The sequence below is a fragment of the Postia placenta genome (assembly GCF_002117355.1).
Source record: "Postia placenta MAD-698-R-SB12 unplaced genomic scaffold POSPLAscaffold_8, whole genome shotgun sequence".
Taxonomy (NCBI): domain Eukaryota; kingdom Fungi; phylum Basidiomycota; class Agaricomycetes; order Polyporales; family Adustoporiaceae; genus Rhodonia; species Rhodonia placenta.
In genome coordinates this window covers 505,558-532,319 of record NW_020169839.1, presented here as the reverse complement: position 1 = coordinate 532,319, position 26,762 = coordinate 505,558, and the positions used below count along the sequence as shown (strand labels likewise).

The window sequence follows — 26,762 nt, the reverse complement described above, 5'->3', positions numbered from 1 at the left end:
TCGGGCCGACGGGCCCGGCTGATGTCGAGGATCTGCTCGACCTCAGTGGCTCGCTTTTCAGCGGCTCGCCACGTGGTGAAGGTCTCGAGCTCGATCTTGCGATATACGCGGGAGGGGATACCGCTCAGGTACTTGTCGCGTAGTTCCAGGTCCCCATACCCGGAACAGTCCGCCGGACCCTTGAACAGCACGGAGAATTCCGCCGCAGTGCGTTTTTCGCGGACCGACTTGTCCGCGCAGAGCTTCGCCAGCTCTACCTGGGCTGCTGCCGCATCGTCGAGATTGCCGAAGCGAGCCTTGAAGGCAGCGGTGAAGGCCGCTTCGTTCCTGAAGGGGGTTGTAACCTCTTGTACACCCATCTGCACTGACGCGAGTTGGGCAAAGTAAGGCGTGGCCCAGGCGCGGGCATCGCCATCGAGCAGGCTTAGCGCAACTTGTACCTTAAGCTCAATGGTCGTCAACGACGTGTTGATCAACCAGTAGATACGAAGTTGCGACAAGAACCTGTCGCATTCAATGACGGTTTTGCCGTCATAGCGGAGGGGGAGGAGGAGCTTCAGGGTCTCCTTGTCAGGTGCAGCGGCGGGAGAAGACATTATCGGCGTCGGGGGGGACGGAGGACGCTGCGGGGGCGGAGGCGGCTGTGGTGGCCTTCCGCTGGCCGAACTTCGAGAGGAGCGAGTGCTCGAGCGGCCTCTCGGCGGAGTCGGCGGTGAAGGCGCCGGAGGAAGTTCGGCGGGGGGGTCACGTACGTCAGGGACTGCTGACGCGGGGGCGAACGCTGTCAGCGAGGCAGACCCAACAGAATCCTCGGACTCGGACTCCGAGACTCCTTCTTCACTCTCACCCTCCTCAGGCTCAGGCTCTGGCGCAGGGTCTGGAGGGAGATCTCCTCGCGTTTGACTGGACTCGGCGACAGTTTGGGGAAGACGGGAGGTAGGGGAGACAGGGCGAGAGTGCCGCAAGGCGGATCGAGACGCAAGGGTGCTTCGGGGTCCGAGCGGGTGTTGCGCTCGTCGGATCGCTTTGTAACATGGGTAATCCTCTGGGATTGATCGGGGGGTTCGGTTCGGGCACGGCTGCTGTTTGCAACTGTAGATGATAGTCTCAGGGCCGTCTGGGATGTAGACATCGATAAGGTCCTGAGAGTCGAATGCGTGAACTTGGCCTTGGCAGGCAGCCACGTTGGATGGAGGGAGGAAGGGGAGGTGCGCGTACTAAAAATGGCCGTACTACACTAGCTTACGCTACGGCGCCCGAGAAGACCCTGAGGTTCGCAGTTCACGTGGGGCCCAGTACTGCTTTTGGCTAGTATGCAGCAGGAACCTAGTCCACGCGTCCGTGAGGACAAACGCCGCCCACTGAAGTGCAGGTGTTGAAGAGTTCGTTCCTCTAGGGGTGGCAATGTATGTAAGGCTACCTACGTATCGTATGTACCATAGGGTATCGTAGGGGTGCGCACCACCCGACCTGTGGGAAAGGAAAGTGAATGTGGGAGTCCCGAGAGGACGCCGGCAGCTTGGGGAGTTTCGACCTAATGTCGCGACTTGAGGTCAAGCGACTGGGGGAAAACCTAAGAGCTGGGGGTGTCCGACTAAGTCTTACCGAAGCGATGGTGAGCTACGCTCAAACCTAAGGCTAGGGACAAGAGAATGTATTAGTTAGTAAGTAAGAAGATGATACAAAGAGAGGCTTACTGACCTAGGGACAAGAGGTCGAAACTGAGGTCCCTAGGGCAGCAGAGGCCGGCTTATATACATGGGGAGATTAGGGCAGGCTGTACGCGTTGGTCCGTGCGCAGCTGGTCTGTGCACAGCATGTCGACGCGGCCCTGGGGGCCGGTGAGTCAGAGCGGCTGTGTCAGCGGAGCCCGAGCTGTGCCGTGCGCTGCCGCCCCATCTAATCTAATCGTACAGTAGATAGCGATGCGTCCATATCGGGCATGTAGTACAGAGGTCGCGGGTTCGAGCCCGCGAAAGGGAAAAAATTAAAAAACGGCTAGGCGCCGTACCAAGTCGTGACAGAAGCGTTCCTTCCTTCTTTTTGATGAAGAAGAAGGGGGATGAAATGGGCGACTTCGATTCCCGTATATAGCCTTTCGCTAACTGCTCCTTTAGGAACTTGTCGAGTTCCTCCTGCTCATTGTTCAATAGGGGATACACCTTCGAGTGGAACGTCGAGTAGCCGGGCACGAGTTCGATCGTGTGATCATAGGGCTTCCTTTTGGGCAGCTGTTCTGATGCTTCCTTGGAGAAGACATTCAGGAACTCATGATACTGTTTAGGTACCAACTCTTCGGTGGTCTTAACGACCTTCTTTTTGATCTCCTCCTTAGCAAACAGCTGGGAATACGTATGCCCTGCTGCGACGAACAGCTGAGGGGCACCAGGAAGCGTGATACCTTGCTCCCAGGCTTCGGTCAAATCGGCCTCGTCCTGTCACGAGTTGGCACGGCGCCTAGCCGTTTTTTAATTTTTCCTTTTCGCGGGCTCGAACCCGCGACCTCTGTACTACTTGCCTGATATGGACGCGTCGCTATCTACTGTACGATTAGATTAGATGGGGCGGCAGCGCACGGCACAGCTCGGGCTCCGCTGACACAGCCGCTCTGACTCACCGGCCCCCGGGGCCGCGTCGGCATGCTGTGCACGGACCAGCTGCGCACGGACCAACGCGCACAGCCTGCCCTAATCTCCCCATGTATATAAACCGGCCTCTGCTGCCCTAGGGACCTCAGTTTCGACCTCTTGTCCCTAGGTCAGTAAGCTCTTATTTGTATCCTTTACTTACCCTTACTGACTAATACATTTCTTGTCCCTAGCCTTAGGTTCGAGCCTAGCTCACCATCGCTTCGGTAAGAACCAGTCGAACGCCCCCAGCTTTTAGGTTTTCTCCTGTCGCTCGACCCCAAGTCGCGACATTAGGTCGAAACTCCCATAGCTGCCGGCGTTCCCTCAGGACTCCCACTACTCACATTCACTTCCCATAGGTTGGGTGGTGCGCACCCTTACTGTACCCTACGATACCTAGATAGCGTACTATACATCGCCACCACTTAGGGGACGAACTCTTCAGTACCTGCACTTCAGTGGGCGGTACTTGTCCTCACGGACGCGTGGCTTAGGTTCCTGCTGCATACTAGCCAAAAGCAGTACTGGGCCCCACGTGAACTGCAAACCCTAGCGTTACCTTGGGCACCGTAGGTGTAAGCTAGCTAGCACGGCCTTTCGTAGCATGCGCACCTCCCCTTCCTCCCCCCATCAACGTGGCTGACGAATTCTTCGACTGCTCTCGACTTGAGCACGCCTTCGACACCCAGGATCAGGTCGACGTCTCTCGTGACGACCCAAAGAGCAGCGGAGACAGACCTCCTTTCTTCATCTGTGATCGGCAACCGTGCCCTAATCGCACTCCACGGTCCATCACTGTTGACGAAGGGCACTTCGTACCAATCCGACGAGTCCAACACCCCAGCGGCCCGGCACTCCGGTACGCTGGCACCTCGAGATCTACATCTCGCCACGTCACTCCCATCCCATCCCGACCTGCCTTGCCAGGCACCCGCATCCCCCAACCTGTCGCCAGTACAGGTCAAGCGCGAGGAGATCCCCATCTCCCTCGAGGAACTGAGGCAGTCGCACAGCCTTCAGCGACCCCTCAAGCGATCCCCCAGCCCTCCCTGGGGCCGCGGCTGGAAAGGCCTCCCAAGACCGAGCCCCGCGACACTCCGCCGCATTCTTGGGCCAGCTCGTCGTCAGCGGTCACCGCCTCGACTCCAGTCCCTGTCTTACGTAACCCCGCCTCCGGGCTTCCTCAACCGACTTCACCGCCGTCGCCGCCGCGAGGCCGCTCAAGCACTCGTTCCTCGAGAAGTCCGCCCGGCGGACAGTCACAACAGTCGCCTTCGTCCGCGGGCAGTCCTTCGTCCCCCTCATCGCCGATAATGTCCTCTCCCGCTGCCGTCCCTGATAAGGAGACGTTGAAGCTCCTCCTCCCGCTCCGATACGATGGGAAGTCGGTGATCGAATGCAACCGCTTCATCTCGCAGTTGCTCATCTACTGGACGATCAACACGGCCCTCTCTTCCCCCGAGCTGAAGATCCAGGTTGCCCTCAGTCTCCTCGATGGTGACGCGCGAGCTTGGGCCACCCCCATCTTCTCCCAGCTTGCCTCCGTCCAAATCGGGATCCAGGGAGCGACAACCCCCTTCGTCGACGAAAAAGCCTTCCTTCAGGCATTCAAGGCCCGTTTTGGCAATCTCGACGACGCCGCTGCGGCACAGGTGGAGCTTACCAAGCTCTGCTCCGACAAAACCATGCGCGAGAAGCGCACCGCCGCAGAATTCTCCGTGCTGTTCAAGGGTCCGGTGGACCGTTCCGGGTATGGGAACCTGGAACTACGCGACAAGTACCTGAGCGGCATCCCTTCCCGCGTCTATCGCAAACTCGAGCTCGAAACCTTTGCCACGTGGCAAGCCGCTGACAAGCGCGCCACCGAGGTCGAGCAAATCCTCGATGTTAGCCGGGCTCGTCGGCCCGAGCTAAACAGCTTCTTCTTGGCACGGGGTCGAGGACGCGGAGGGGCACGTGGTGGTGCACCCTCGTCACACGCAGCTTCGGCCAGCATCAATGCGGCCGTCGGAAAAGGAAACTTCCCCGGCACATGCTTCGGCTGTGGGAAGCAAGGGTACCGACGCTTCGAGTGCCCCAATTGTAAGGACAAACCTTACACAAAACGCGCCGACGCACGAGCTACGGTTGCCTCGGGATCCACCCAGGCCGCGACAAGCGCCCCCGTCACGACATCACCCTCGGCAAGTATAAGTGCCGCTTCAGCGAAATCTGAGCAATCGGAGCTGGCGGACTTAATGGCACAGGTGAAGTCGATGCGCGAAGAGCTCGAACACTATCGGGCGATGAAGGAGGAGGGTTTTTGATCTGGTCCGCGCTTCGTGCCGCACGCGTCGGGCCGCGAGTATCATCTTGTAACAAGTATAATGTATTGTCTACTGCGATGGTGTACGAATTGGACCAGGGGTCCCAACATTTTCACATCCCAGTACGACTTCAAGGGAAAAGATGGCACAAAGACATAATCGCTATGGTGGACAGCGGAGCCACCACGAAGTTCATCAACAAGCGATTCATTGAAGAGAATAAGGTGCAGACGCGGAAGCTAAAAGAGCCGATTCCGCTCTACAATATCGACGGCACCCTGAATAAGGATGGAAGCATCTCAGAAGTAGCAGTGCTACAGATGCACGTAGGAGAACACGTCAAGAAGACGGTGTTTACGGTCACGGACATCGGTCCAGAGGATGTGATCGTCGGGTTGGATTGGCTACGCGAGCACAACCCCGAAATAGATTGGGAGAAAGGCTCCCTCAAATTGTCGCGATGCCCTGAAATGTGTAGCGCCAGGAGGACTGGCCGAATGGAGCAAGTAGCGACTGCGCGTGATATGGGGGTCAGGCCCATGGCGCGCAGGCGTTCGCCGAAGTCCAAACGGTCGGTCATAGGTGCCTGCCGGAGCAAGGTGCTCCCGGACCTCGAACCCGAAGAAGATTCGGCGGAAGTGGAATGGGATGAGACTGACTTGATCAAAGCCTGGGAGCAAGGTATTACGCTTCCCGGCGCTCCTCAGCTGTTCGTTGCAGCCGGGCATACATACTCCCAGCTGTTTGCTGAGGAAGAGATCAAAAAGAAGGTCGTTAAGACCGCCGAGGAGTCGGTGCCCAAGCAGTACCACGAGTTCCTGAATGTCTTCTCCAAGGAAGCCTCAGAACGGTTACCTGAAAGGAAGCCATATGATCACGCAATCGAACTCGTGCCCGGCTACTCGACCTTCCACTCTAAGGTGTACCCCTTGTCGAACAACGAGCAGGAGGAACTAGATAAGTTCCTGAAAGAGCAACTAGCGAAGGGCTACATACGGGAGTCGAAGTCGCCAATCTCATCCCCCTTTTTCTTCATCAAAAAGAAGGAAGGGACACTTCGACCCGTACAGGACTACCGCCGATTGAACGCGATCACGGTCAAAAATCGTTATCCCTTGCCGTTGATCGCCGAAATGGTGGATAAGCTCCGCGGCGCTACGCTCTTCACGAAGTTCGATGTCCGATGGGGATACAACAACGTCCGGATCAAAGCCGGTGACGAGTGGAAGGCGGCCTTTGTAACTAACCGGGGACTGTACGAACCCCTGGTAATGTTCTTTGGCCTCACTAATTCCCCCGCGACCTTCCAGGCCATGATGAACGAGATCTTCCACGATCTCATCATCGGCGGCAAGATCCTTGTGTACCTAGATGACATACTCATCTTCTCCACCAACAAAGAGGAGCATGAAAAGGTCACACGCGAGGTTCTGCGTCGCCTTCAGGACAACGATCTGTTCCTGAAGCCTGAGAAGTGCGAGTGGGACGTTCCCAAGGTCGACTACGTCAGCTATGTGTTCGGTGGCGATGAGGTGGCGATGGATCCCACGAAGCTGAAAGGAATCAACGAGTGGCCGGTGCCCTGGAACAAAAAAGACGTTCAGAAGTTCCGGGGGTTCTCCAATTTCTACCGCCGCTTTATCAAAGACTTCGCTAAGATCTCGCGACCACTCGACCGGCTCACAGGGAACGACCCATGGCATTGGGGCGAGGAAGAGCAGCACGCCTTCAATGAGCTCAAGCGGCTCTTCGCGACGACTCCAGTCCTAGCACTGTACGACCCTGATCGGGAGACGCGCATTGAGGTTGACGCCTCGGGGTACGCCACTGGCGGCGTGTTGATGCAGAAGCAGGATGACGGCAAATGGCATCCCATCGCCTTCAGATCACATGCGATGGATCCGGCGCAGCGGAACTACGAGATCTACGATAAGGAGATGCTCGCGATCATTGAGGCGCTGGACGATTGGCGCCACTACCTCGAGGGGTTACCCAATCAGTTCGAGATCGTGACCGATCATAAGAACCTCGAGTACTGGCGTACATCCCAGCATCTCACGCGCCGTCAAGCGCGATGGTCGCTGTTCCTGGCTCGCTTCGACTTCCGCATCACGCACAAGGCCAGGACGTCCAATGGAAAGGCTGATGCCCTGTCGCGTCGATCAGACCATCAGATCGGCGATGAGGACGATAACACCGATCAGGTGGTTCTCAAGCCAGAGCGCTTCCGCATCGCCTCCGCCCGGCGCGGTCATGCCTCGGTGATGGCCGATCAGTCGCTTCTGAAGCGCATCAGGGAATGTTCGGAGAAAGATCGGGAGGTAGCCGAGGCACTTGAAAAAGTACAGGACCTCGGGCCACCCCGGCTGCAAAGGGGTTTTGAGGAGTGGAATGCCGAACAAGGGCTTCTGTTGTTCCGTGGGTGCGTGTACGTCCCAAAGAACGCGGAGCTCCGGCGGGATATCGTCAAGATCCACCACGACTCGCCGATCACCGGTCATGGTGGTCGTGCCAAAACCCTTGAGCTCGTATCGCGGAACTACTGGTGGCCTGGGATGTCCAAATTCGTCAATGAGTACGTAAGCACCTACGATGTGTGCAACCGTACCAAGACATTCCCAGCCAAACCCCAGGGTCCGCTGAAGCCGAACGAGATCCCCGAGCGCCCGTGGCAGATCATCACGACCGATATGATCGTTGGCTTGCCGAAGTCTGATGGATTTGACTCGATCCTGGTCACCGCCGACCGCTTTACCAAGCAGGTCCACTTCTCGGCCTGTCATGAGACCCTGACGGCAGAAGGTGCGGCAGACCTATACATCCGCGACGTGTTCAAGCATCATGGGGCCCCGGCCAAGGTCATATCAGACCGAGGTCCCCAGTTCACTTCGAAATATCTCCATGCGGTGTACAAGGGTCTGGGAATCGAGCCGGCGCTGTCCACGGCGTTCCACCCTCAGACGGACGGCCAGACTGAGCGCTGGAATCAGGAGATTGAGCAGTACCTGCGTGCTTTCACAAGCCACAGACAGGATGATTGGGCAAAACAGTTGCCGCTCGCGGAATTTGCACTGAACAACCGAGTTCACTCCGCGACCAGGCACTCCCCTTTCTTCCTGCATCAAGGGTACAATCCTGAGATCCAAGTGCGGATCAATCCGATGTCTGCGATGCCTGCGGCCGCTGATCGGCTCAAGATCCTGAAGGAGATTCGCAACGATACGCGCTCTGCACTCGAGCTATCGGCCGAGCGCATGAAGGTGTACTACGACAAGCACGTGCAGGAGGCGCCGGTCTTCGCACCGGGGGACAAGGTCTGGCTTGATGCCCGGAACCTTAAGCTGAAACAGCCGAGCAAGAAGCTCAGTCCCAAGCGCCTCGGACCTTATGCCGTGCGGCGAAAGCTCGGAGACTTGGATTATGAATTAGTCCTGCCGAAATCGGTGCCGGTACACCCGGTGTTCCATGTCTCCTTGCTTAGCAAGTACACGCGTAGCGATATCCCGGGCCGCGAGCCGGAGGAGCCGCCTGCGATCGAGGTTGAGGGCGACGAGGAGTACGAGGTTGAGCGGATCAAGGATTCGCGGATCTTCCGGCGTCAACTACAGTACCTCGTCAAATGGAAGGGGTATGACGATTCACATACGTCATGGGAACCGGCACGCAACGTTGCCAATGCGCCGGCCCTCATAGCCGACTTCCACCGGAAGAACCCGAATGCCCCTCGCCGCCTCAATGCTGCTGTCTTTGGTGGTCTCAACTTTCAGCCAATGCCTTCGCCGCTGACTGAAGCCCGCTGCCGCTCCGGGTGGGAGATGGGCAAGGGCGCCTCGCATGAGGTCATGCGCCATTGAGGGGGGGGTAATGTCATGAGTTGGCACGGCGCCTAGCCGTTTTTTAATTTTTCCTTTTTGCGGGCTCGAACCCGCGACCTCCGTACTACTTGCCTGATATGGACACGTCGCTATCTACTGTACGATTAGATTAGATGGGGCGGCAGCGCACGGCACAGCTCGGGCTCTGCTGACACAGCCGCTCTGACTCACTGGCCCCCGGGGCCGCGTCGGCATGCTGTGCACGGACCAGCTGCGCACGGACCAACGCGCACAGCCTGCCCTAATCTCCCCATGTATATAAACCGGCCTCTGCTGCCCTAGGGACCTCAGTTTCGACCTCTTGTCCCTAGGTCAGTAAGCTCTTATTTGTATCCTTTACTTACCCTTACTGACTAATACATTTTCTTGTCCCTAGCCTTAGGTTTGAGCATTGCTCACCATCGCTTCGGTAAGAACCAGTCGAACGCCCCCAGCTCAAGTTTTCCTCTGTCGCTCGACCTCAAGTCGCGACACGTCCCACTCTACATGACAGTGAATGTTATCATATCACACCTTCCATCCGATGTACACCGCCCCATGCCTATTATTGTAGTCAGTTGTCAATGTGGGCCGTGCCAGCCTGGATAGGTACCGCAATTAATAGCATCAATAGCATACGTCAGATGTACAGATGCTGATGCTAGTGAGATGATATGGAGAACTGGCCTGTGACGAGGTTGTGCCCGAGTCGAAGCTAGAACTGAGAGCATATGACTGGAGTGAATACCAGAGCAGGGGTCTCTAGACAGGTACAATGTCATCAATCACGATCAAGAGAAACTCAACTGAGTTCATACATACGTATTCAGCGGGCGACGTAGCTATCATAACGTTACATGATCCCAGTGGGTCCCAGCGAGTCGCGATGGGTAAGAATGAGGCTATGGTACGCAGCCTTCGAAGTAACCCGTACAATCACTTGCCGTGGTTCCGTCGCATGCCTCGCTCTTTTTGCTCAAGCTGGATGAACTCGGGATAGAGCCCGAGGATGTATTTCAAGGCAGAGTAGGTAGACGGAACTTACACCAGCCTGAGGGGAATCGACGCAACCTATCCACATTGAACAGCTGAGAGGAGGCCAGATCGAGCGTAAGCAACAGATCCTTTCCTACTGATAAACATTACATCCCACGGATGCGATGGTCTCAGTCGGGCGCAGAGAATGAGATAAGAGCCATTGTGTGAGAAAGCAAATTGCAGGTCGGTACGAACACGACCGGGAAATAGAAGACACAAGGCAATGCTTCTCCGGCCCGCGCTCAGTTAATGAGGTCAAGAGAGACATCGTCGCGCGGCAATATCAAACAGATGGAAGTCTCCTGGGGGACTTGATCTGGATTTGAGTGTTGCATCTGTCACCGGCAGCTTGCATCGCGGTTGGAGATCATGTCCGAACCATGACGGAGAACCATACATGCCTCATCGAGAGTCACGCTCATTGGAGGCTCACTCAAGGAACCTTCATGGCCATCCCGGAAGTCTGCACGCTCAAAAGGGTTGAAAGCAAAGCGCCGAGAGTGTCACTGATACTTAAATTATGGGGAAAAGGCAGACGCACTTTTCCAAGATCAACAGGATAGCGGAACAGTAACGACGATTGAGTGACAAAGAATTGACGAGCACAAAAAATCATTATCGAATGGCACACCATACCACCCTCGTCAACCATATACTGACCCGCATATAACATATGCAAGTAGGCAACGAGTCGTCAGCATGCGACTAGTACTCAGCGAAGCCACACACCGTACTCTCGATGCGAATTCTCACGCACGTCCTTGTTGGTCAGTGATTCTCGACCCGACTGAGAGAGGGCGACCAGAGGATGGGTGGTGCCTAGAATTCACTGCACACATGAAGAATGCCTTCTATATATCTTCATTCTGCTTTGATATCTATATTTCCCTACACACTGCACACCTTATGTGGAATGAAACCTTGAGATGTAGTTAGATAGACTTATCCGCCCGAACCTACCAGCAGCAAGCTAGTCTCTTATTCTTGACCTGTCGCTGTCTTTCTTCTAAGAGCTCTTCGCTGTGGCAGAAGATATCATGCTAGGCGAAGAGGAACCCAAAAACACGTCGAGCGTGAAGACGCAGGCGCTCCGCGCAACACACCTTTAAGTGTGAGCAAGGCAAGTGTAGACTAGTCGAGAGTGCCGGAGACATCCCACTCCTGAGGGCAGCAGCACATGCATGTGGTGTTGGAACTTGAGATTGTGGCGAGCGCATGCCACCGTATTTGGCATTGTTTGTAGTACCTCGCAGACTTTGCGTGAGCCGTCCTGTATGTTCCTTATGCGTTTGACAGAGCTCAGACAAACGCGATATATCTTCGTTGATCATTCTCGCTTCGGGTCTCGGACGAATTTTAACATGTGGATATGCTACATGCACCCAGACCCGAAGCGATCAGTCCAGCTTGCTTGCACATGTACATGTACTGTAGAAGCGGTCCTTGTCCGTTTTTAGAAGGTAGTTCACTCGTTTTGGATCATGATCGGACACTTGCGACGCCTGTTTCTTTCGCGTACGTCAACTTACATCTTTGGTAGCTTCTGACGTCATCGATGTCAACTGGGCTTTTCTTATGTATTATAAAATGGCCTCGCCATCGAGAATATATCTCCCCCTTTTCCCTCGAACCCCCCCCCCCCCTTTCCCCCCGCCTCCCCATCGTAAGCCGGACGAGCGAGCTCTGTTTTCGCATATACACCGTGAGTCTCCGTCTCCATCGTATTATCGAGCTTTCCTAGAACGTGGGCGAGCGAATTTGAGTGTCGCGCGTGCTGTAGTTTGCTTTTTATCGTTTGACTCGTGGTATTGACGATGAATCATAGCATGCCGTCGCGCATACATTGACTTTGTCAGATCGTAACGTCGTTCTCTTTTGGTATTCTAGCTAGCCAACTCTAGTTATGGACGCCCATTGGTTCCAATGGGCGTATGCACGATATCCTTCTCACACCCGACTGGACGTGAGAGGGACTAAGATCATCGGCTGTGCGTCAGGCGCCATTGTCATTTTGAGCCAAGTCTTTGCATTATGAAGCGATCATGTGCTACCTTCTGTCATTCACTGTATGTCTACATACGAACATCTTCGTGTCCCGCCATCGCATGCCTCGTCGAGTAGTACATTTTCAAGGGAGGGGGTCTTACCCCAGTGAGCTATGGCTAATTCCTGAGGAGATGTCGGGCCGAGCCGTAGGATATGACGACACAAGTTACGCTGCGTTGATGAGCACCAATGGGGTGCGGAGCCGTGTTGAATGTTAACTGCGGTCAATCTAGCCCGTGCGCGGTTTGCGAAGACCGAGTGGACATCGTCGCCGCCGCATAGCAACCACGTCGGGGACATAAAGCCGCGGTGGCCCAGTCATGAGCGCAGTCGAAAGAGTAGTCGAATACTGAGAGGCGCAACTTGTGCAGGTGAGTCACTGTTATCGAGTTCCGGAATCAATAGCGAGATTTTATGACGCCATGGATGGATACGCGAAGCCATCACGTGTGGAGCACATTAGTGCCTGCACCGATTCGCGAAGGCAGCCTCATTCTCTCTTGAACGCGCTTGCCACCGCAGAGCAGCCGCCTTGTCTCCTCCCTCTCCCCCCTCTCCCACCTTCCCCAGGCGAGCGGTCTGAGCATATCCGAGACCTATCATGTCGGGCTTGGAGCACGAACACGGGTCCCTCACGCCTCCACAGCCTATCCAGGACGTGGAAGGACGGCCCGCCTCTGTAGGACGTGCCGACTCGCAGTACACAGCGGACGCTCTGGGCGTTCCACAAGCAGGTCTCAACCCGGATCCATCGCTCCCTTCAACGCCCCACGAGTCCTATGCGACACCTGGGCTCGGCACGTCAGACAACATTCCACCTTTCGGGACTTCCTCAGACGCAATAAACGCGAACACATCAGACGCGGCGGCTGCAGCCGGTGTCCCCGCGACAAAGGAGACTGCGTCGGCAGGCTCAGCAGAGGCGTTGGCGGGTACGGGGACAAAGGGCGCTGGCAAGGCGCTGTGGTACAAGCGACCTATCGTCTGGCTCGCGGCGTTCATTGCGCTTGCAATCGTCGTGCTCGTTGTCGTGCTGCCGGTATGGTTCGTTGCCGTCAAGCCCCATAGAGACCACAATACGACATCGGGCACTGGCAAGAGCGGGGGTCCTAATCCGGAGAGCCCATCTGGTGCGACGAGCGGGGGCAACGGTAGCACGATCACAGCGGACGATGGCACGAGTTTCACGTACATCAACAACTTCGGTGGCTACTGTGAGTGCTATTCGATTTATGATTCGTGGTGCGCGGGCGGCGTGCGAGCAGGCACTGACGTGCTCCACGTCCCTCCGCGGTATTCCGCCAGCGGTCTCTTTGGAAACGCCAGCTCTCGCCTGTGATGCAGGGTGCTGTTTCGAGGGCTCCACGTGGGATTGCAGTGCGTTTGCTGTCCTCATGTGCACCGCTCCCAACGCGAACATGGCTCCCCGCGCGTATCGCGGTACCTGGATATCCGTGTGGACTCATCGCCAAGGAATGCGGCGCGACCCTGGGCAATACTTAGCTCCTAGTGAAAAGTTCCAGACTGTAGGCGTTCCTGAGACGATCGAAGCTGACCTGGACCTACGCATCAGGGGTCTACGACGCGGAGAACCCCTTCAACAACTCGGCACGACCGAATTCGTGGACGCCGCCCCTCTCTGAACCATGGAACTGGAGCACGGACCGCATTTGGGGCGTCAACTTAGGCGGACTGTTCGAGCTGGAGCCGTTCATCTCGCCGGAGCTGTTCCAGGCGCACCCGAACTCAGTGGACGAGTGGACGCTTGACACCGACTTGCGCGCCGGCAGCAATGGGAGCCAAAATATCCTTGCGCAGATGGAAAACTACTATAACACATTCATTACGGAGCAGGATATTGCTGAGATCGCTGGTACGTACGGTTGTGCCTCGATAGAGGAGATGGCGATAGTGACAATGGTTATTCGAACGCAGGTGCTGGTTTGAACTGGGTTAGACTGCCTATTCCCTTCTGGGCGATCGATGTCTGGGACAATGTGGGTGTAGACTCGAATGGGACTGTGGTTAGCGAACCGTTCCTCGCAAGAGTATCCTGGTCATACATCCTGCGCGTTCTTGGCTGGGCGCGTAAGTATGGGCTGCGTGTCAATCTTGACCTACACACGATCCCTGGCTCGCAGAACGGTACGTACCTCGTAATGTGTTGATCGGATGTCGTAGGCTGACGCTCTCAGGCTATAACCATTCTGGCAAGCTGGGTATTGTCAACTTCCTGAACGGTGTCATGGGTGTCGCGAACGCGGAGCGCGCGCTCGAGTACATTCGCGTGATCGCTGAGTTTATATCGCAGGTATTGTCGTCTATTCATGCTCGTTGCGTTTGCTTATACTGTACTTGTAGCCGGAGTACCAGCCTGTAGTGCCCCTTTTCAGCATTGTGAACGAGCCGCTGCTGGCGACTATTGGGAAGGATACACTCACCACTTTGTGGGTGTTTACACTTCATTTTCTCGATACAACAGCATAGATTGACCACGTGTACCTTAGCTATTTGCGCGCGCACGACATGATTCGAAATATCACCGGCATTGGGGAGGGACATGGGCCGTTCATTGCGATTCACGATGGCTTCATGGGCACGGCATACTGGGCAGGCTTCCTCCAAGGTTCAGATAGAATCGCCCTGGGTGAGTCCTTTACCGCTTATCGTATGCCACCGCCGCTGACATGACACGCACTGTCTCGCTGACATTCTTTACGCGCCCTGTTGATTCGTTCGATGCACGTCTCTTACACTTGAACGTGGTCCGTACCGGATGCAGACACGCACCCCTACTTCGCGTTTGACAATCAGCCAAACAACCAGCCTGTCAATGTGACCGTGGCAAACGGATCCTCGCTGTACGGTGGGCAGTGGCCATTGCTTGCCTGCAACTCCTGGGGCGCCGAGATGAATAACAGGTGGGCTTATGTCACACATATTCAACAGAACCTGATCTGATTGCGTCTTGTATTTGCGTTTGCGTGGCGGTCTTCGGCGGATGACTCCTTTATCTGGTTCTATTCGGCAGCCGCGAGCAGTTTGGTGTCACGATCGCGGGAGAATTCAGCAATGCGATCAATGATTGTGGTCTTTGGGTTCGCGGTGTGAACTCCTCCGCAGACTATGTGGGGAACTGTGACTACTGGGAGAATTGGGAGAGCTGGAGCGACGAGACGAAGGCCGGCCTGAAGCAGTTCGCACTCGCGAGCATGGACGCGCTCGGCGACTGGTTCTTCTGGACATGGAAGGTACGTCTCTTACTGCGCAGAGCCACATCGGCCATCGGGGCTCACTGCGCGCGTGACCCTAGATTGGCAACTCTTCGACGTCGAACAGCCCGCAAGCGCCACTCTGGTCGTACAAGCTCGGGCTCAACAATGGCTGGATGCCGCTTGACCCGCGCGAAGCTTCTGGCGCGTGCGAATCGCTCGGCTACATACCCGTCGCTTGGAACGACTCCTTCGCGTCTTGGGCCACCGGCGGGGCGGGTGCGGGAACCATTGCGCCGACTTCAGTGTCGCAGTATGGCGTATGGCCACCGGCGACGATCAATAACGTCCCCACAGAGTCTATTTCCTACCTTCCCCAATACACGTCCACCGCAACTATCGTCAGCCTGCCGCCCGCGTCGACGTATACCGCCGCAACAGTAAGCACGGGCGATGGCTGGTACGACGCGCAGGACCGTGCGAGCGCACCGACGCCCATCGCGGGCTGCACATACCCGGATGCATGGAGCGCGGTTGGGTCTCCGATTGCCACAGCGGGGTGTGGAGCGGTGGCGTACGCGAAGCGCGAGGTGCCCGAGCCCGTTGTCACTGCGCCGCCCGCACGGCGGGGCTTGTGAGCGCCAGGTGGGTACGTTGGGGGCGCATGACGTGTCGCATGGTGAGTAATAGCTCCCCATGCGGCTAGCGTTGTGCGGTGGTGGTGGGTGATGGCGGCGGCGGCGGCGGCGGGAGGAGCGTCGGGCGAGGGAAGGTGGTTCGTGCCCCAGCGCTTCGATGGTCGACGACACGACGAGGGGAAGCACGACGCGGCGATACGACGAGTTTACACTCATACATCCATATATTAAGCATCACTCGGATGGGATTTGCGCCGGCGCGTGTGCGGGGAAGTGAAAAGGTCAATCCTGGGTGGGCGCATGATCATCGATCCCGATGCGAAAGCGCACACGGCAGTATGGAAGGTGGTACGCGGATCAGGCTTCTTGGCGAGACCATGTTCTCCGACGTGTATTCCTGTCCCACCGACACTGCCTCTGTCGTGTCACTGTCCTCCGGCAGACCCAGCTTCCTCGCAAGTCGTCTCACATTGCGGCCGACCGCTTCTTGCGACGATTCTGTATTACGGCTCACACATTCTCAGTCAGCTTGACATATCGGCAACACGGACGCTTTCGCTTGGACAGTGACTGTTCTCGAAAACGCACCAGGATGCGTGCACAGACTTTTGTACATCCTACTGTCTTGCGCACACATAGTCAATACGGACTCTGTGGCTAGTGTCGTACTTACTCTCATTCAGATGCGGACTACCGCGTGTTATACCCCTGAGTAATAGTTGTTGTGTATATACATGCCGAGCCTGCTCTGCTTTGGAGACAGACCAAGTGTAACTACAAACCGTAAATTATAGTGTTCTCGGTGGCGCAATGACGGGCCTAGGCCAAGTGCGCTTTGCGTGGCATCGGATGGCCTTTGCGTTGTTCCCTACATGGCAGTTTCTGTGGTATCGACCCTGCAGGACAGATATAGCAAACCACACGAACCGGCCAGAAGATGTTGAGTGGTGCGCACAGGCTACTGTTCTCGAACCATCTTCCGTTCTGCGACTCGCTAGTCCGATGACAGCGCGAGTTCTAGCGGCGCGTTCGCTGTAAACTGACTCAATTCACGGGGTCATGTGCGTCCTCTGCCTGCGGCTGGTGGGTCTGTTTCTGTTTGTACGACTGCTATCGAGATCCCGGGCAAATGCCCCGAGGATCATGATCGCGCGCCTTGGCGAGCTCGACGTCGGGCTTCCCTGCGAGCCGCACCGGGAACTTCGAAGCCCACGCGCGCCTTCTACGAGTCTATGGCGAAACCTAGTATTGCATATACACACATAGATCACAGGATCAGGTGCTTGGACGGCACGCATGCTCGGTGCCACATACGGGATGTCTCAATACTAGTAGGAGGAACACCCCGAGCTGGGTCTAGCTCGTGAGCGGAAGGAGAGTGGCGGAACTCGTAGCCATAGAAGGGAAAAGGGCACAGCCGCAGGAAGGACGCACGGGCTGGCGATCTGGCGGGGGCGCGGCCTGCGCGCGCGCGCGAATCTGCGCCGGGTCAATCATGCGGGCACGGCCACAGGCGCAGTTTGAGTGCGAGTGCGGGGTTGGCGACGCGTACGGGTCGCGATTCGCGATTTGGCACGATCCCGCGCCGAGGGGGTGATGATGATCAGGATCACGGACAGACCTGCGATCGGCGCGGGGCTGTCGGATAAGTATGTGCAGTAGGCTATATGTGGCCGGGGCCCGGACCGACTGATGGGGGCGCATCAGCAGAAGGTGGGGGCATACATAGTCTATTCGGCTCGGGCGCAATAAGCTAGCTACGCCTACGCGGCACATGTTCAGGCTATGTGGGAGAACTGGAGCTCATGCTATGTTTGTGTGAGCTAAGCGCGGCGGGAGCACGCCGACGGTAGTGTCACGCATCGCACCAAGCTGGCGGCGAGTGCAGAGGACCGCGTCGGTCGTGATCGCGAACGTGATTACAGGTGCCCTACTGTTGGGCATCATACTAAGTGAGTAAGCAGGCGGTGGCGAATCGACTTTTTTTCGCTGTGCTGTGAATCCCGTCTCGCTCGGTATTGGTATTAATCTATTTTGGCTACTAAAAGCCCGAACACAATGACGTAACGACTTTGGGTGCGGGCGCTGATGCAGACACGTCGGCCTCCATAAGAAGAGTGGGGCAAGACACTATCTAGACGAGCGGGCATGCCCGTTGGGGGACGCGGACAGTACGATCAAAATTGTCAGTGCTCGAGCTGGCGCCGAGGCTGCGTCATAGACTGGCCGAGGCGAAATCAGCGCGCACTATTTGCTTCCGTGCTGCACACCCGACAAGAGCACATGGCGCACACAGCACGACGCTCGCTGTCTGCATAGCATGAACGCGAGCACATCGACGTCGGTGCGCTGCTACCACCGCGCCTTGTCCGCTTGGAGCGGGTCACACACCAGGACGGCCGGACGGCTTGCGAAGGTATCACGGCCGCACCATATCGGGAAATGGCACCCGGTCAAGACACACGATAGATGCAGATGAAAGCTTGCAGAAGCTCGCGGCGACAGGCGGTGACACCGAGCAGGGGCGAGCACGTTTGAACACATATGATATTCGCGATATCCCTGTCTGCAGCCATTGGCCCTGTCCATCCCGCGAAGCGGCGTTCGACGTTGGACGCCGTCTACGCCACATAGATCGCCCACCAATGTGGCGCGTTTGGGCATGAGGCTCGCAAACGGGCAGCGGCGACCTCGCGGGATCTGGCGCCAGATTGAAAGACGTTGCAAGGCGCACTCCGGCCCGTCGGCTGGACATGGCATTATGTGTAGATGCTTCGTTCCCGGGGACAGCGAAGCCCATTCCGAGGCTCGGTTACGTCCTTGCTACTCCAGCGTGTGGCTCGTGCGCAAAAAGGACTGCTTGCGGCGTCAGAATCGCGCGCAATTTTAGCAGATTTTGTATTATGAGACTTACCCGAGGATATTTGTGCCATGGTTCTGACCTGGCTGAACCCGGGAGAGTATGGTTGGCGGCAACCGTAATCCACGCCAATGTTTCAATATGATGCCTACCTCGCAATCCTCATTTGGTGGCCTATCTCTGATCTGCTGCCGCCGTCTCTGCAAATCTGTCCAGCCTTGCCCCAAAGTATAATCTACGAGGGAAGGTCAATCCTTCTTGGTTTAGCTGTAACGAGTCTCATCATATGGAATCTGCTGTACCACAGTTTGTTGCATTTCTGCCTCTGGATTATCTGTTATCCTGCGTTTGGCTGATGGGCGGTCGAGGACGAGGGTTCTAGCGCGATGTTCGGGTTCGCGTCGGCCGTCACTCGAGGACGTCTGGCCGTGGGAAGGGCAGCGGGCTGCTTCTGATCATGGCGCGATATGGAAGCGCGGTTGCCTCTTTTGGGAGTTCGTCTCAGAACTCGTCTGTTGTGCTCCGCGCCTGCCCGCACATCTGACTCCGGCCTGCCCGTACACCTGGCTCCGGCCTGCCCGCACACCTAGCTCCGGCCTGCCCGCACGCTCAGGCGGCAAGCGGCAAGCGGCGTGCAGATCTCCAAATGCGGCGGTCGCTCAGATGTGGCGGGCGTCATGGATCCCGAGCTCATCCATTGTCCGGGGCCGTCCCTTTGCCCGTCCAATGGCCGGGACCTTTTCGCTGCCCGACCTGATCCTGCCATTGTGCATGTACATGATGCGATGTGCTCACGAACGAGGCATCCAATCTGACAGTGATGCAACGCGGGCCTCGACATACGCTCTGCGTCCTGTCGACGCTGGAAGCTCGACGGGCTCTTGCATCAGGGCGGTTCGGACGGTGTCTTCGCGCCCGCGGATGTCGTGGTGACGGAAGTTTTCTTCGCACCGCGTTACACCTTTGACGATGACATGGATCGAGGCTGCAGGCGTGATGAGCGAGGCGCAAACGGACGGAAGAGGACATATGGCCCCCACGGACACCCCGGCATATGTTTTTCGCGCTTGAACACCGGATTTTCACGACGCCCAGATTCGCGCGCGATCGTGTTTCAATAAGCGGCGAATGCCGGGTGGGCGCGATTGGCTGGCGTCTCTCACGGGCACGTGCTCGTGCGCGCAGTGATTCGCTGACGCAACGTTGGAGTAAAATCAATTTCGTCACGATCGATCTAGGTCCTGCCTCTTTGGGCCTCGCTTACCGAAAGGCGCGGACGCTGCTTTTGGGCCCTCGCTCAGATCTCATCGCCGAGCGCGTTCGTACAAACGATTGGCTGGGCGGGGGCAGGCGCCCGCTCGTCCAAGCGAGAAATGGCTACCAGATACGGATGGCCTTGTTCATGGGCGGTCGGTGGGATTTGTATTTTCGGTCGGTGGACGTTTTGGCCAGGCAGCGCCCGGGCAGGCCCTCGGACGCAATTACAATTAATATAACCGCGTATGTGCGTTACGGCACGCAGGGGGTAACACGAATGGGATGGCGCGCATGCGCAGGAGCGTGGTCGTGCGTCACAAACACGCGTCGTCAGGCGAGGCTGGAGGGGGGTGTCGCGTTGCGGCGACGCGAGAGTGAGAGGGCCGGGAAAGGTAGGGGGCCGACCCGAGGCAATGGGCGGGCGCCAGAAGGTCGAGTTTTTAATTATGCAGAAGCACAATGCGGCCGGGCTAGGCGAGGAGGATGCCGGGATGAGGAGGCCTCGGGGAGGGATCGGGCCGTGAGAGCCAATGGGGAACGCGGGGGGTGCAGCGGTGCAGCGTCGGTGGACGGGCAGCCCCGCGCGCTAGCAGAGGACGGGTATGGGTTTGGCCCGATCTCCCGCTTCTATCGTGCAGATCGTGTCTGCGCGGGCGGTGCGAGCTGTGCCGCGGCAGCGCCCAGATACCGCAAGGACAGACGACAATGTGGGCTGTGACGGCATGCGCTGGGACTAGCCCTGGCACGAGCACTGGCAGGAGGTGGACGCGAACACTGGTCTTGTCTGGCGTTTCAGGCGTGATCAGACGGTGGTTCGCTGCCATTGGCAAACGCTTCCCGGTCGCCCGAGGCCTCTGATTTTCGCGGGGCGTGACGGCGGGCCCATTTGAGCCACGCCGCGGAGGCCATCGACATCGCAGCTAGTCGCATCTTCGCATCTGAAACTGTGCCCCATTGCGCGATCTCCCACGTCCTCCCATCATCAGACAGAGAGCGAATCAACCTTCTTCCTTCTAGCCCCCGTACCCGTAGCCGCTCCCTTGGAATCTCGGAACCCTTTAATTAGCTGCGTCTTCGCGGCACCTCGACCCGGAGTTCTGTCCTTCCCGCCTCCTCCACGCGTCTATCGCCCATCCACGATACCGTCGCGTCTACTCCATATCGGGCCAGTGTTTTCTCTCTCACCCCGCACGCGCATATATACGCCCCGATCCCTCCTCTGTCTGTCGTTGACCGCCCCCCCTCCTCCGTCGTCGCCGCCGTCCACCAGACGCGGTTCCTGCGCACCCACCATGTCCTCCTCGTCCTCCCGCACCTTTGCGCAGCACGTCCATGTCTCCTCCACCGAGGAGCTCTCCTATACCGCCTCGGGCAGCTCCGAGATGAACGAGACCATTCACACCATCGTCACCGGCCGTAAGTGCTGGAAGACCATGAAGGGCAAGGGCGAGGTCGTCTGGCCGCCCTATCTCGAGGCCGTCCTCGTCGAAGGTACGCTGTCTGCCCCATTCCCGATGCGCACGGAAATCTCACTGCGCGCCTCGTGCGCCCCATGCAGGCCTCGAGAAATACCGCCCTGTCGAGTCGCGCACCGCACGCGCTTTCGGCCGCTTTCCCATGCGCAACAAGTTCATCTCCGACTACATCTACAACCGCACCGGCAAGCGGCGCACGCCCAAACAAGTCGGCAGCCGTCTCCAGCAGCTCCGCGATACCACCGAGGGCAAGCGAAGTGGGTATATGCGCCGCGTCCCCCGCGCCGCCGTGCTCAATTCCTTTTCTCCGCAGTACTCCAGCTCCTCTCGAGCCGCCACATGGCCCTCATGCAGCCCGCCAAGAGCGAGCCCCAGCCCGACGCGCTTCCTGGACAGAGCAGCAGCGCGGCAGAGAGCGCGCCCGCCGGTCCCCCGTGCAACCATGTATACATCGACGTCGCACTCGACACCGGCGTGCCCACCAACGCGTACTCACATGGCCTCAGCCCGCTCTCCGCGTCCAGCGCGGACCCGTCCTTCCAGTCGTCTGGCGCACGCCCGTTGCGTGCGATAGACCCCACGGTGACGTTCATGTCGCGCACGCTGCTGCACGCACACGCCCGCTCCGCGTTTCGCGTGTACGTGCGGGACAGCGAGCGTGTGGTGTATACGGAGAAGACCGAGCTCTCCCTGCGCTCGTCGTCGTGCCTCCCCTCGCCCGGCTTCGCTCAGATGGAGTGCTCGTATCTCTACAGCACCGCGTTTGTCCCCGGGTACTGGGACCGCCTCTGCAATAGCCATGGTGAGCGAATATTGGCGCATATAGTCCGGTTCATATTGACTAACATTCGACAGACCCGTCGGCATACGTCGTTGTGCAGGACATCGTGCGCGCCGGCAGCCCAGCGCATCCCAGCAGCTCCCCTGCCCCCGCACCCCAGAGCGCCGACGACGTGCTCCTCTCTGTAATCTACCACTTCCGCCTCTCCTCCGCCTCTTCCCCGCCTCACTCACCCACGCCATCTGCCGGTGGCATCGATGCCGACAGCCTCTCCTTCTCGAGCGAGTCTAGCGTGAGTTGCCCGTTTTCTCTTCCTCGCTTCCCCTCCCGATGCTGACGCCTCCTTCTCTCCTTCCGTCGCGCCCCGTCCCGCTCCACCCCACCGCCTTCCATTCCCCTTGTCGTCCGTCGCCCGTCCGATCCCTGATGCCCGTGTCCCGCACCCCGCGTTCTCCCACGTCCCCCGATCGCCCCCAGCCCGAGCTCGGCTCCGAATTCGGCGACCTCCTGATGTACAACGGCAGCCTCGACAGCGCCTCCGCCGCCTCCGTCTCCACCGCGGGCGCGGGCCGAGGCGCGGGAGGCAGCCCGCCCCGCGTGACGTACGCGACGGTCGACGCGCACAGCACCCCGGGCCTCATCCACCGCGACGAGGATGGCTACGCGAGCCTCCCGCCGAGCCCGCTCGACCTCAGCTTCGCGGCCAGCGTGCAGGACGTCGCGAGCGTCCCCATACCCGTGCCGCCCGCGCCCGCGCAGATGTGCGGGAACTACATGAGCTACGGCAGCGCGCCGATCGTGTACGACGGCGGGCACGGCCAGATGCCCCATTATGTTAACGTGAGCACGCATTTTCTTCGCTGTTGTAGTCGTCGCTGACTGTATGCGCGCCTTCCCCGCCGCCAGACCTTCGACGGCTCCTTCCACGCCTGAGCACCGGCACCCTCGCCATGTAATATTATGCACCACACTCGTTTAGGCCGCCGTCCGCCCCGGATACACACCCACCACCATGTTTGCTTATTTTTATCGGCCGGACATGCTCTGTCTGTATAATCAATGCGGCGCGTACGTCTGCTCTAGGTTATTTGGTTCCCTTTGTTGCATTATGATTTAGCCGGCTCTGGATGGATCCCCCGCCGCCGGCCCTGTACGCAGCTTGTCCGCGATCTTTGGGCATGCTATGCCACCTTCTAGGAGTTTGTTCTTTTTGCTTTCTCCGATGTCGTTATTGCTGCTACCACTACTGTACACCCTGTAAAAATAATTCGCCCGCGCCCGCGTCCTGTCGCGCCGTTGTTCATTTAGCACGACTGCAATTCACATTATTTGTCACACATGCAGCAGCCCGTGCACGCAGCATCGGCCGATTGCGGTGGTTACCGAGCGCGCCCGTATGACGACACGCACCCCCGTTGACTATGAAGTATGCGGCCTCGTTCCGGGTCAGGAGGGCTGCCATCAGGCATCGCGAAACCACCCAGGCAGGGCCGCGTTGGGATTAGCGCAAGGACGTTGTGAACAATCGAGGCAGGCTGGCGCTGACAGGTTCGCCCGATGTTCGTCCGATGGAATCTCAACTCTGCTGGGTGCCGCGATGCGGCATGCCGTGGACGCGCTCGTGCGGTCAGACAGAGTGCAGACGGCAGACCACATCGCTGGCCCAGCGCGGCCGTCCGGCTCACTCGCTCTCTTACTCTTACTCTCACTCTTACTCTCACTCTATCAAGGGATGCAGGCGCGGCCGGCATGTGCCATTGCATCCGAGGGTGCTATTATGTGTCCAACAAGCTGCTGCCAATGTCGCCGTGATGGTGCGAGAGGCGTGCACGCGCCACGGGGTGCTAGTAGCTGACGATTGTATTGCGAATGCGAGAGACAAAGAGAGAGAAAGAGGCTCCAGCCGGACGGCGCGCGGTGGACGACTTGGCGGGCGCGGGAGGGCGAACGGTCGCGTCCGATATGGGTTAATTGGCTATGGACGAAGCACACCGTACAGAGACATGAATTGCGTCCGCGCATTCGCAGGTTCGCAAGCGCCAGCGCAAATCGAAGCCCTCGCTGCTCGAGGGCTCCCGATATTATGTGATGTGCAGGAAGCACGCCCATGGGCAGAGGAAGATATGCTTTGATCTAGATGCGCGGCGTGGGAGTGCGCACTCGTATCGTGCGTGCCGCATGTGCGGTGCGGGAGGACAGGGTTTGCGTTTTCTGACATACCAGCGCCAGGGCATTGGAGTAGCGTCGCCTCTAATCGACAGACACAGACAGACAGACATGCGACGCCGCCCCATATGGCCCCCACCCGGAAATCAGAGTGCCCGATCGGGGCTGTTTGCGTGCGATCGGTGATGGGCTGGGCCCGCTGATGGGAAGTGACGACAATGAGGTGAGGGCGTCGGAGCGAGCCCGCGCGCGCTTATGCAAGATAACCTATGGCACTTACCGACGACAGGTCGTGAGCAGCAGAATACAGAAATGGGCACAGGTCGGAACCAGCACGATAGTGTCTCAGGATTCTGCCTCCGACTCGGGGTTCTGGCGAAGTTGGAAGCGCGGCCGGGCCCTGATAGCTATTCTAAGGAGGGCCCGCAGGACTCGGGGGGTATGCGCACGAGGGAGGGCGACTGCCAGGGCCGTCGAGGGAAGGAGGAGCGACGCAGGCCCTTGAGAACGCGCATGGGCCGAACAGAACGTCCGGCCAGCCGGTGCCCAGGTATGGATACATTGCCTGGGCGAAGAAGCCGCGAAGCCGCTGCGGCCGCCGGTTCCCGAGCCTAAACACGACGGGTTATCCAGTCCCGCCTCTGCTGCACCCTCAGGCTTTCCTGCACAGCGCATACGTCGACCACGGCCCATGATCCGCCCGCCAGCGTCGCGCCCTCCGTTTGTTTTTCTTGCATGGGCACAGCCGCGTGTGGAGCGAGAATACAAGGCAGCCACGCTGGTGACACTGCGCTGGTGCAGATCGCCGCCCAGCAATACAAGGGCCAGCGTGTTACACACCTGTGCACGCCGTCGGTGCGATGCGCAACGGACGTTCGCGGACTTGAATGCCGCAGACCGCAGGCTGACAAAACACAGAGCCAATCGCACGTATCGGGCCAGAAGACCTGCTAACCCAGATGCTGTTCCCAGGCGCATTCCAATCGGAAGGCGACGATGAGAGATGATCTCGGTGATTATGTGTCCTTAGCGGCTCGAGACGCGCGGTCGATGCGCTACCGGGCGTTTGGGCGAACGGAGGGGGGTTCACTTGCAGCAGCAGCAAACCATGTCATATTGCCGGCGAGAGGCCCAGAGAACATACGGCAGCGTCGCCCCCGCGGGAACCATTCACGATAGGTTCTGGTGCCGATGACCACAATAGACGATAGCAGATGCCACAGGATGGTGTCATCTGCAGGGCACGGCGACAGTGCATGAGAGCCAGAAGGTGTCCCGTCGCGCATGCCCCGCAGGGTGCGGGTGTCCCAACTCTATCTGCAGATTCGCGAAGCCCAGTGATATCACGGGGCGCCCTGCGGCTAGTGGACCGCGCGTAGCGCTGTCAGCGCACCACTTCGCCGTGGATATCACCTACATATCGCCCATTCACCAGAAGAGCCGCCCGTCCTTGACCCCGATGGCGTCGTGGTGAAAACTTCCTCGGTGATGGCCACCGCGATGCAGGTCGGGTCATTGCCCGCGGAGAGTATACAGAGCCAGTGGAGTGGGGTGCATGGCGGTATGGGCATGTGTCAGCACCTGGCGGCCAGAAACATGTGTAGTTCGGAAGCCACGAAGGTGTCGGGCGATGCATCTGATACAGACAGAAATTGATGAGCAGTCTCGCCCGGAGCTTTCACATGGGTCGCAAAAAAAGTCCAGCGTCGGTGGGACAGCGTTGAATGTTGAACGTTGAACATTTGTGTGGTCGTTTTGCCAATGACAGTCGTGTACCAGGCATCTAGATCATGCGGGCGTGGGAAAAAGTTTCGAAATATTGGTCATTTGCCCATTGGCTGGATTGAACAACCGACCTCACCATTACGAGTGGCGCGCTCTACCACTGAGCTAAACGGGCAATATTGATATTGCTGCTGGGAGATATGCAACTGCATGCGCTGGCAGATAAACCCCGCGTGCGTAAGTACTCGTGAACAGTCATCAACGTTCAACTAGGATGATCTCTGTCCCCTTGGACGTAAACACGCTGAAAAGGGCAAGATAAGACATACACTGTTCATACTGTGCGCAGAGCGAGTGCGCAGCTATCCTCGCAGCGGCCGGCAAAACCATTGCTCCTTGTAGTCGGATCATCGCAATGGACGATGTACGTACACCGCGCCCCATCCTGCAATTGACCGTTTTAAATGATATCATGCCTTGCCGGGCAGTCGGCAGACAAGCTTGCGCCCGCACGATTGGTCCAGAAGCTAACATGATTGATCGGACCGCAAATATCCCGAGTCATTTCGGGAAACCTGCTCGCTCCTTGGAAGCGGGCCACGACGTCGGTCTGCCGACTGTAGTAGTCGGTTTAGACGTCACTCACTTTTGCTCTTACTAGTATGTAGTGAAACACCGTGGTCTGAGGTGTGTACGTATGTCATTCCTCCAATCTCCTGGATGAGATAGCTTTTTCGTCTGACAGGTCACATTGTGTTGAGACACATTAACGTG

General features: G+C 58.0%; 7 protein-coding genes and 1 non-coding gene across 8 annotated transcripts; 4 read left to right on the top strand and 4 right to left on the bottom strand.

Moving 5' to 3' along the window:
* Positions 1 to 752: 752 nt before the first annotated feature.
* On the bottom strand, positions 753 to 1,819 carry POSPLADRAFT_1108388 (hypothetical protein; the record flags this gene model as incomplete). Its single annotated transcript, XM_024483332.1, has 5 exons — positions 753 to 1,217; positions 1,425 to 1,470; positions 1,606 to 1,638; positions 1,698 to 1,701; positions 1,759 to 1,819. Coding segments are annotated over 5 exons (609 nt in total), but the record flags the coding sequence as incomplete, so codon positions are not given.
* Positions 1,820 to 2,510: 691 nt separating this feature from the next.
* On the bottom strand, positions 2,511 to 4,041 carry POSPLADRAFT_1145068 (hypothetical protein; the record flags this gene model as incomplete). Its single annotated transcript, XM_024485761.1, has 7 exons — positions 2,511 to 2,542; positions 2,618 to 2,687; positions 2,845 to 2,940; positions 3,114 to 3,138; positions 3,243 to 3,509; positions 3,562 to 3,737; positions 3,823 to 4,041. The coding sequence occupies 7 exons, from the start codon at positions 4,039 to 4,041 to the stop codon at positions 2,511 to 2,513; spliced, it is 885 nt and encodes a 294-aa protein (XP_024338265.1).
* Positions 4,042 to 12,475: 8,434 nt separating this feature from the next.
* Positions 12,476 to 15,724, top strand: POSPLADRAFT_1181612 (glycoside hydrolase family 5 protein; the record flags this gene model as incomplete). Its single annotated transcript, XM_024488856.1, has 9 exons — positions 12,476 to 13,088; positions 13,448 to 13,747; positions 13,810 to 14,019; positions 14,070 to 14,185; positions 14,236 to 14,321; positions 14,382 to 14,521; positions 14,657 to 14,795; positions 14,906 to 15,125; positions 15,188 to 15,724. 9 exons carry the CDS (start codon positions 12,476 to 12,478, stop codon positions 15,722 to 15,724), a joined length of 2,361 nt encoding a protein of 786 aa, XP_024338264.1.
* A 22-nt stretch (positions 15,725 to 15,746) lies between these two features.
* On the top strand, positions 15,747 to 16,500 carry POSPLADRAFT_1040089 (hypothetical protein). The gene has a single exon (XM_024477668.1). The coding sequence runs from the start codon at positions 15,967 to 15,969 to the stop codon at positions 16,255 to 16,257; it is 291 nt and encodes a 96-aa protein (XP_024338263.1). The 5' UTR covers positions 15,747 to 15,966; the 3' UTR covers positions 16,258 to 16,500.
* A 1,235-nt stretch (positions 16,501 to 17,735) lies between these two features.
* On the bottom strand, positions 17,736 to 18,719 carry POSPLADRAFT_1040088 (hypothetical protein). Its single transcript, XM_024477667.1, is given in 3 exon segments — positions 17,736 to 18,595; positions 18,615 to 18,691; positions 18,693 to 18,719. The coding sequence occupies 1 exon segment, from the start codon at positions 18,522 to 18,524 to the stop codon at positions 18,144 to 18,146; it is 381 nt and encodes a 126-aa protein (XP_024338262.1). The 5' UTR covers positions 18,525 to 18,595; positions 18,615 to 18,691; positions 18,693 to 18,719; the 3' UTR covers positions 17,736 to 18,143.
* A 542-nt stretch (positions 18,720 to 19,261) lies between these two features.
* Positions 19,262 to 20,699, top strand: POSPLADRAFT_1046837 (hypothetical protein; the record flags this gene model as incomplete). The annotated part of the gene is made up of 5 exons (XM_024479131.1): positions 19,262 to 19,357; positions 19,475 to 19,640; positions 19,823 to 20,088; positions 20,176 to 20,441; positions 20,480 to 20,699. The coding sequence occupies 5 exons, from the start codon at positions 19,262 to 19,264 to the stop codon at positions 20,697 to 20,699; spliced, it is 1,014 nt and encodes a 337-aa protein (XP_024338261.1).
* A 523-nt stretch (positions 20,700 to 21,222) lies between these two features.
* Positions 21,223 to 21,989, top strand: POSPLADRAFT_1181609 (hypothetical protein; the record flags this gene model as incomplete). Its single annotated transcript, XM_024488855.1, has 3 exons — positions 21,223 to 21,332; positions 21,400 to 21,573; positions 21,630 to 21,989. Coding segments are annotated over 3 exons (643 nt in total), but the record flags the coding sequence as incomplete, so codon positions are not given.
* A 4,102-nt stretch (positions 21,990 to 26,091) lies between these two features.
* On the bottom strand, positions 26,092 to 26,163 carry POSPLADRAFT_t83. Its single transcript has one exon. It is a non-coding gene; the product is annotated as a tRNA-Thr (tRNA).
* Positions 26,164 to 26,762: the final 599 nt, after the last annotated feature.